This window comes from Neoarius graeffei, chromosome 5, assembly GCF_027579695.1.
Source record: "Neoarius graeffei isolate fNeoGra1 chromosome 5, fNeoGra1.pri, whole genome shotgun sequence".
Lineage (NCBI taxonomy): Eukaryota > Metazoa > Chordata > Actinopteri > Siluriformes > Ariidae > Neoarius > Neoarius graeffei.
The window spans coordinates 16,933,158-16,943,234 of NC_083573.1; the positions used below are offsets into that span (position 1 = coordinate 16,933,158).

General features: G+C 40.0%; 1 protein-coding gene across 2 annotated transcripts; it reads left to right on the top strand.

Annotated features, from left to right (window-relative positions):
* The first annotated feature begins 4,271 nt into the window (after positions 1-4,271).
* On the top strand, positions 4,272-9,645 carry klhl38b (kelch-like family member 38b). 2 transcript variants are annotated; one of them, XM_060920435.1, is made up of 4 exons: positions 4,272-4,436; positions 6,807-8,160; positions 8,258-8,363; positions 8,860-9,645. In XM_060920435.1, exons 1-4 carry the CDS (start codon positions 4,411-4,413, stop codon positions 9,147-9,149), a joined length of 1,776 nt encoding a protein of 591 aa, XP_060776418.1. In that variant the 5' UTR covers positions 4,272-4,410; the 3' UTR covers positions 9,150-9,645. The 2 variants fall into 2 exon arrangements, with proteins under 2 accessions (XP_060776418.1, XP_060776419.1); XM_060920436.1 differs by lacking the exon at positions 4,272-4,436 and adding an exon at positions 6,537-6,679.
* The last annotated feature ends 432 nt before the right edge of the window (positions 9,646-10,077 follow it).

Consider the following 10,077-nt stretch of genomic DNA (forward strand, 5'->3'; position numbering starts at 1 on the left):
TGTCTGTGTCTATGTGTTAGCCCTGTAATGACCTGGTGACTTGTCTAGGGTGTACCCCACCTCTCACCCATAGTTAGCTGGGATAGGCTTCAGCTTGCCTGCGACCCTGTAGGACAGGATAAGTGGCTACAGATAATGGATGGACAATCAGAAACATTTTAGGGAAAAATTAGGGAAAATAAAAAAAGTTACATTGACCTGGTTGCATAAGCGTGCATACCCTTTTATAATTGGGAATGTGGCTGTGTTCTGATTAACCCCAAATTCTGATTAACCCCAAATACAGATCAGCTGTTTCTGTAGGATTTTTTACATTTTCTTAATTTCATTGACTGCTGGAGCCATGGTCCACAAAGACCTTAAAAAGTATGTACAATATCTCATTTGTTGAAAGGTAATGATCAAGAGTGAGGTATAAAAGGAATTCCAAATCATACCATGGAACAAGGTGAAGGCCATCAACAAGTGGAGAAAATGGAGCACCACAGTGCTCCAAGAACATCACCAAGAACAGGATGTTCCTCCAACATTTACACAAGAACAAGACAAAAACTTCCCAGAGAGGCTGCCACAAGACCTACAGCAACATTAAAGGAGCTGCAGGAATATCTGACAAGTACTGATTTCTGCATGCAACAACAATCTCTCTAATTCTATATATGTCTGAGCTATGGGGTAGGGTGGCTTGACAGAAGCCCTTTCTCACACACACAAAAAAAACGTCTAGACCCAAATAAATCACTCCAGCCCATGTGGCAAAATGTGTTATGGTCTGCTGAGACCAATTCTAAAAGGTATAATAATTCCATAATTCAAAAAAGGTTGTTTGGCACAAAAAATAGCACATCACCAAAAGAACACTATATCCAAGGTGAAACACGGTGGTGGCAGCATTATGCTTTAGGGTTGCTTTTCTTCAGCCAGAAGATCTTCTGGACAACAGTCAAGTCAGCAGTCTTCCCCATGATTGTGGTTGTGTGTACTGAACTAGACCGAGAGATACACTGTGTTCATACTGTTTTACTCAAACTCGAAATGAAATATTCTAATATTTTGAGATGGTTTTTTTTTATGTTTTTGTACTGTATGCCATACTGATTAAAATTAAAATAGAAAAATGCTTGAAACATTTTAGTTTATGTGTAATGAGTCTATAATATATAACATTTTCACTTAAATAACATGGAAAATATTGAACTTTTTCACAATATTCTAATTTTTTGAGATGCACTAGTGTGTGTGTGTGTATATATATATATATATATATATATATATATATATATATATATATATATATATAATGTGTGTGGTTGTGTGTATTGCATTGCATTTGATGTCAGTACATCAAGTTACCTATCCTTACCTATCCTTTGTATGCACTAGATGGAGCTACTGAGCTATTTCTCAGTCAAAATTTTAACCTTACAACTTGAGAAAAGCCAAAAGTAATAATGACACTGTAAGAAGGCACTTCATGGTAACAAAAGTTTGGTAAACACAAAAGTCAGGGTGGTAGGTGGATTGGCTAGTTTAAATTGTATATGGGGGTGTGGGTTGGTGGGTGTTTGTGTGTGATTTAACTAAAAAAGAGCTGTTAGTTGACTCAGGAGTGTTGGGAGCAGGGAAAACACTAAAACGTGCAGGACAGGATCAAGGCTGAGAACCTACTTGAGATGTATGCTGCCCTGGCAGCTTCATGAGACTATGCTGTTAGGAAACATCAAGATAACCTGTGTCTTAAAGCAAGTGTAGGTTTGGTTAATTACAGTAAGTCTAGATTAGTTATTCATGTAGCTGCTAATAATGTATGTCTTCATCAGTAAGAGGTAGCTTAACTAAAGGAAATCTTGCCAAAGTGTGTAAATTAGTGATGTCCAAGGCTGTAGCATCAGGGGTGGATGAACAAATTAGCTTCTGCCTAAAGCTTGCCATAGTCAAAACCCACTATAGAACTCACTATAGAACCCACTGACTCTCACAAAAATTTGCGTGATATAGTGTAGTGACTGCTGTTCAACATCAAATCCCAGTTTTACACCGGTGCATTGCATAATAGTGGTGTAGGGAATGCAATTGTAGGGCCAAGCTGTTTAACAAAAATTGCAACCAAAACAAGAGAGCACTAAATAATAATAATCAAGACCATGGGGAAAAAAGGCCCTGTGATGACCTGGTGACTTGTCCAGGGTGTACCCTGCCTTTCGCCCATAGTCAGCTGGGATAGGCTCCAGCTTGCCTGCGACCCTGTAGAACAGGATAAAGCGGCTAGAGATAATGAGATGAGATGGGGAAAAAAGAAGTGTGAGAAAATGAGATCAGGGACAAAACCAAAGAAAGAGGTATGTAGATAGTTTAGTATCATCACAGAGAAGGCTTTAGAAAGGCATATACTAATTGTGATCAGGTCTGGCAAGTATGAAAGTTATTGCAGTGATTGGTCACATGGAGAAGCATGGGGTCCTGACATGGAAGTAGACTGGACTCATGGGTAATGTAGTTTGAATGGTTGGGAGTAATACAGAAAATAGTACAGCACTGGTTAAAGTTGTAAATTACAACTTTACAGGGAGTTTTTCTTTGTGACCATCATAATTATTCCTATTACAACTGAGTATAATTATTAATAAATATAGTATTAGCTTCCACTGCTATGTGGAACTGTATGTTTCAGCTAAAACTGCTTAATAAAAAAGGTAAGCTTTCTCATTATGTAGTCACTCTGACCTTTGAGTTGCATCATGTGCAGCAGTGAAAGACCTTAATGTGATTATTGACTCCAGTCACACATTTGAACCTAACATTTGAACCTATTACTCAGAAGTTGCAGGATGCAGAAAATCTAGTTCATGTTTTTGTTACTACTAAGGTTGCATCTTGACCTACTGGTTACAAAAAAAAAACCTCTCTTTTTATAAATGTCCATAATGTGCAACAGATCTCCAGTTTCTGATCCTCCATAATTATGTAAAAGTACACAGGATGGAACATGAAACTTGATTGCCTCATCCCTGTCATCCACAGTGTCAAAACACACTACAGAAGTTTACCAGATGCTGTACCATTACATGGGACACCTAACACCCAGTCTGGTTACTTGTTTGTCAATGTACTGTGGAAGATGCAACAGCAGTTCTTGGAAATGCCAGTTTGACTTGTGATTAAGATGCATTTCAACGACAAAGGATTTTAGAGTATTTTTAAATGCAAAAAATACTGATCCAGGGAATATTTTAGTCCAAATGTTTTGATCCAACTTCACAAATAAAAATCACCAAATATACAAAATGTTCATATTGGACACAAAGACATCTCTGCCCAGGGGTGGACATTAAGAAAACAATCTCTACAGCCATGGTTGTCTAGCATGTTGGATTACATATACCTTCACTTCTAAACTGTCCCAGTTCATGAAGATTTAATCGATTGCTGAAATTATTGAAACATGAAGACAATACGGATACCTTAATACAGAGAAAGCACTAATGGCTATTAAAATACATTTTTCTTTTCGTAATTGTATTCTCCTAATACCGCCACCAACTTTGTTGGAGGAGGTTATATTTTCACACACACTAATATATATATGCTTGCTTGTTTGTCTGTTCCCAACATAACTCAAAAAGTCAAAAAAAATTTGTTGAAATTGAGGAAAGGTGGACCATGGACCAAGGAACAATTGATTAGAATTTTATGAAAATCTGGATATGTTTGTGGATCCAGGATTTTTTTTTTTTTTTTTTTTGCCTTTTCCCAACGTAACTCAAGAAGTAGGGAACAGATTTTGAAGTTTTGAGAAAGATTGTGCCATGGGCCAAGGAACAATTTTTTAGAATTTGATGCAAATCCAAACGTGTGGCTTGGTGGAGGTATACACAGTAGAGTGCCCTTCTAGCTTTGAATGGCCTTGACTGTGTATCTGGTGACCTGACATGATGTAACACATTTATAACATTGTATTTATCAGATATGTACATAGTCTCTCAACAATCCCATCTTCTCTCCTTGTTTTCTTTCATTTGGCTGCCGAAGTAACAGCATGAGCCTTGCATAGAAAAAGAAGGTGAGGGCATTCCAAGTACATGACCAGCTACTCAAATGTCTGTTGGGTGCCAGAAACTTCAATACCCTATGTAAACAGGGAAGAATCGTGTGTGCTGGAAAAAAGAGAGGGGGAAAGGGAGCGTCACATGTTGGTGTTAGTAAGAGTAGCTGCAGCTCAGACAGAGGCAGGGGCATTTCTATTTTTAGGGTGACTGGAATGTACACAGAGCTTCATGGAAGGAAAGCTTGACAACAAACACAGCATGATCCTTCTTATAAACATCCATCTACTTCTGTTTCAGATTGCATGAAAGATACAAAGAGACCCCAGAAAACACAAGTGATAGATTTGGTACGAAAACCCACAGGATGTGTTACACACTGACTAAAAACAGGTAAGATGGCTGACTACCTGACAGTATAGATTCTTTAGAAACATCTATAGACGCTATATTCACAAACCCAGGTTGCATGCCCTGTTCTGACTTGATAGTTACTGGGGACTAACATAATAACCTAAATAGGCATAAATAAATAGTATTATATTGCACTGAAAATAAGACATTTAACATGTTGCTTCTTTTTGCAAATAATAAATAAAATGGGAACAGTCCTCTTGCAAGAACAGTGCTACCATGTTAACATGTGAAGACATCTCAGGATAGATAAATGAGCTAGAAATAAAATATAAATTGTGTACTATGTTATTTTTATATGTACCCATTCACAGAGTATGTGTAATTAAATATTCTTTATATAACCTTATGGATTTTAATGTTAATCAGGCTTATAAGATAATGCTATTTAATCTTAGAACAATGACAAAAGCTGTTTGGTGGAGCGGCACAGAGCGTAGAATTGCTGCTTAACAGCTCCAGGGTCTTTGGTCCGATCTCGAGCAAGTTTCTGTGCATGTACTCCCCATGTCCATGTGAGTTTCCCCTGGGTTCTCCGGTTTCCTCCCACCACCCAAAATGTAGTAGGTGGATTGGCTAAGATAAATTACCCCTTGGTATTGATGAGTGTGTGAATGTGTGTGCATGGTGCCCCATGATGGATTCCCATCTCAGGCTCCAGATACACTGTGACCCTGGCCAGGATGAAACAGTTATTAAAAGAAAAGGTGACAAAAAGGTGTTTAATAATTGCTAATTGTGGGTCTGACTTCTCCATCTACCAGGGGTGATTTCTCAGAGACAACAAGGGAAGCCGAGCTTCCCCTAAAATTCTCTCCCCAAACTGCGGCATCTACGACATTGAATTCTCATTAAAACAATAACTTGCATAACATAATATATGCCCAAGATTGTATTTATGTTCATAACTATCCTGTAACTTATTTGAGTGATGTCTGATGAACTTGCAGTTCGCTACGAGAATCACCTTTGCTGCCAGGCTGTAACCTTTCTTATTTCAATGGGCTCTATGGACCGGCAGCAGTGTTGCCAGATTGGGCAGTTTTAAGTGAATTTTGGCGGGTTTTGAACATATTTTGGGATGGAAAACGTCAGCAGTATCTGGCAACACTGACTGGCAGCCGGGTATCCGTTGCAGTCTACGAGACGGCTCTGAACAGCCAATTTCGGCTAGTTGTTATTGGTTAAAATTAACAAAATCGTCACTTCCAGGGAAGCCGGGCTTCTCTGGGACTAAATGAGACAGTGGGAGGGGCAAGAAGCCGGGCTGTTAAAGGATTATTGGAGGTAGTGTTTGAAAGACATGAGGAGGGCGGTACTTCGGCGAGGAACACGGAAGTATGATCAGTCAGTCCCTAGCGGATGTCGAGAAAGTGTAGTCGTGTGCCAAAGTGCTGTCCGAATTTCTTTTCATATAAACGTTTCTTCTCATTGATGTCTCTGTACATTACTCTGTAAATAAATGTAAATATTACTCGTTGTGCTCCGTTAACTTTCATCCATTCTATCAGTTTGATCATTCGTGAATTCACTCGTTTATTTCATTTGTAGTTCAATCTGGTTGTAGGCTAGCTTGAGCCTTATTGGGATCTGCAGTGCTAGCTGCTAACAGAAATTGGTAAAGTCTCTGGAAAGCACAACCAGCTGGTATGATAGGGTCACAGACCATTTTCTGGAAAAGGAGCGGAGGGCAGAATTTGTGTATAAATAGTGTTCATGTATCTGAAGTGTGTATATTGTTCAGTAATGTTAAGAGAATGGTGGGCTCTGTGTTATAGGTTATACCTGGGTATAATATTCAAGGTTCTGTGTGTTGCATAGCCTACCTGGTTATGAATTTCCAGACTGTGTTGCAGAAGATGTTCAAGGATGTGTTGCACAGCTGGGTGTTGTGTTAAAGACTCTGTGTTGCATATCAGGGTATGATGTTCAAGGCTCTTCGTTGAATAGCCAGTGATTTTTGGATGTTTGAAATTTTTGATTAAGGATATGAGGCACTAGCCTGGCAAGCCAGACTATAACATGAAATGTACAAGCAGAAATACTTTCTGCCACTAGGTAGGGTTGTCTAGTTCACTATGCTAATGGGGCACACCTTTCTATGCTTTGATATCCGGCCTACAGGTTTTACGATGAATGCGTAAAATGGGCTTCCCCTGTTTTAAAAACCAGCAGCCGCCACTGTTATCTACTGAATGACAACTCACTGATAGCATGCGCAAGTAATATGCCATCAATCATGAACTCTAATTAATGAATTATTTTAATAAAATTAATTCTGTTTGTCCTAATAATGACTACATTCAAGATGTGGTGGATGTTAAATCTGTCATCTCCTCTTGCTGACAGCCTAAATGGTGCATTAACGGATGTCCTACACTATAAAGACAAAGAGCTGTTGTCCAACCTCCTCTTGCAGCTGAACAACTTGAGGAAGGAACAAATCCTCACTGATGTTGTCCTTTGTTCTGATGGTAACGAGATTCCCTGTCACCGCAATGTTCTGGTGTCCAGCAGCCCCTACTTCCATGCTATGTTCTGCAGCAACTTTCGTGAGAGACAGCAGGCTCGGGTGGATATGCAGGGAGTTCCCTATAATGTCCTGAACAGCATTATGGACTATGTTTACACAGGAGCCATTAGTATTACCATGGAGTCGGTTATCCCTCTGATGCAAGCTGCTGCGATGCTACATTATGAGCGGCTTTTTGAGGCCTGCTCAACCTTCTTGCAGGCCCAGCTCAGGCCAGATAACTGCTTGAGCATGATCCGCCTTTCAGAGATTTTGCACTGCACCAGTTTGCTGCAGAAAGCTCGAGAGATGGCTGTGAAAAGCTTCTCTGATGTTGTGGCTTCTGAGGACTTCTGTGAACTTTCCCTGAAAGAGTTGGTTGGTTATTTAGAAGATGACCAATTGTGTGCTGAGGAGGAACAGGTGTTTGAAATTCTCCTGGCTTGGATCCATCATGACCCTTTTGCCCGCCAAGGTGCTATCCACGACCTTTTCCGACAGGTGAGGCTCCGACATGTCCATCCCTCCTACCTCTTCCAGTTCATTGCCAATGATCCATTAGTGCAGTCCTCCTCCCTTTGTACTGAGATCATTGAATCAGTCAGACGTCTCCTCTTTTCTGTTGGTTCCCATTGTCCGGGTGATATCCAAGGACTCTGGACTGCTCCACGGCGCCATGCCTGTAAAGAAGCTTTAGTGGTTGTAGGTGGGCGTAAAAACAGTGAACGCACATCTCGTGAGGCACTGCTATTTGATGAACAGACAGAGAGCTGGCAATGGCTGGCTAAGTTACCTGTAAGGCTATACCGTGCCTCTTACGTCTGCATGCATAGCATCCTCTATGTTCTGGGAGGTCTCACCATGACCACAGGAGGAGGTGGTGTACCCACTGCCACAGTTTACACACTCTCCTTAAAAATGAATCAATGGAGGGTTGCAGAACCCATGCTGGTGCCTCGATATGGCCATCAGAGCATCTCCTATCTACAGTTCATCTTCGTTTTAGGTGGCATTACAGGAGACAGACAGATCTCCAGTGGGGTGGAGAGATACAATACCATGTTCAACCTTTGGGAGTCCATGGCTCCAATGCCAGAAGCAGTTCAGCACCCTGCTGTAGCAGCACATAACCAAAGAATCTATTTATTTGGTGGGGAGGATACGATGCAAAATCCAGTACGAATGATTCAGGTATGGTCACTAACAATCTCAAGATTTTAATGATCTGCCATACAAGATGATAGATCTTTTGAAAATTGGTTTGGTGCAACATTTTATGTTCACCTAGGTGTATCACATTGGAAGAAATCTCTGGTGTAAAATGGAGAACAGGATGGTGAAGAATGTTTGTGCCCCTGCTTCAGTCATTGATGGCAAAATCTATATTATTGGAGGTATGCTGGGTAATTTAATTAACTGTGCCAAAATTCATTCATTCATTCATTATCTCTAGCCGCTTTATCCTTCTACAGGGTCGCAGGCAAGCTGGAGCCTATCCCAGCTGACTACGGGCGAAAGGCAGGGTACACCCTGGACAAGTCGCCAGGTCATCACAGGGCTGACACATAGACACAGACAACCATTCACACTCACATTCACACCTACGGTGAATTTAGAGTCACCAGTTAACCTAACCTGCATGTCTTTGGACTGTGGGGGAAACCGGAGCACCCGGAGGAAACCCACGCGGACACGGGGAGAACATGCAAACTCCACACAGAAAGGCCCTCGCCGGCCCCGGGGCTCGAACCCAGGATCTTCTTACTGTGAGGCGACAGCGCTAACCACTACACCACCGTGCCGCCCCTCTGTGCCAAAATGTATGTTAAAAAAGTCCAGATTTGTTTAGTTGCTTCTATTTGCTCAATCTAGAAACCTTTCCTTTCACAGGCTATACAAGAAGAATGGTGGCATATGACATTAAAGCAAACAGATTTATTAAATGCAAGAATCTGAAAGAGAGAAGGATGCATCACTCAGCCACAGTCATCAACAATAGACTGTATGTCACCGGGGGCCGATTCATTAACAGCCATGATGATGTTCAGGATTCAGACAGCTTTGACTGCTATGACCCAGAAACAGACGCATGGACTTCAAAAGGCACTTTGCCATTTAAACTTTTTGACCATGGCTCAGTTCCAATGGTGTGTATCTCACACAAGCCTTTTCCCACATGAGTGTGATTATAACACTGCTGAAAATTCAGCACTATGTACACAGACTGAGAAAGCTATGTCTATAAATAAAAAAAAGCTTTCCATGACTAAGATGCATGTAGGAGTCTGCATGTTTTTACAGGATAATGCATGTTGAATATTGGTTGCAGTTAATGAGTAACATGATGTACTGCTGTCATACAGGAAACTTGGTCATAATCTATTCGATTCTAGAGCAGCAGCATTTACAGTAAGCATGTAATGCCTCATTGTAACATGTTGCAAGAACACTTCTTCAAAATCTTAGTTCACATTTACAAAATCTGATCGAACATCTTGGCTGTTTTTGGTTTCTTTTACTGTAAATAGGTACTGTATGTACATGAGTTATTTAGTTTAACTACCACTTCTTTAATGTCTTGCACTTTATAGTGAATGCTTGCATTATCCACAAACATTCCTACAATTTCTTTTTCAAGGATTCTTTTAATGAATTTCCATCGTTCCTTTAAACAGTGTCTGCAGCTCTATATCAAATTCCATATTGTATTAAGTTTTATTATAAAATTGCCCACGTGGACAATTCAATGTAATCATGGTTGGTTTTGTTTTTTGCTTTTTTTTTTATTGGTTCATATTGATTTTAAATTAAAATGTATCAAAGCATACCCTATGTTTTAGATGTTTGAAATAAAAAAAAAGCATGTGATTATTTTGAAATTATGTGAGTGTATGTACCTTATTTCAGTACATAAGTAACTGTTAACAACATAGAAACTGTTAATAAGTAGTGTTTCTACTTATGTGAAACTAGTGTTTCTACACTTTGTACAGGTTAAAAAGTAAACTATGAACATTTGCTAAAGTGAAACCTTTGTAAACTTTGCATATATTACCCATGTTGATCCAGTATCGTAATGCAAAAGGCATGTTATACAAGTCCAGACAT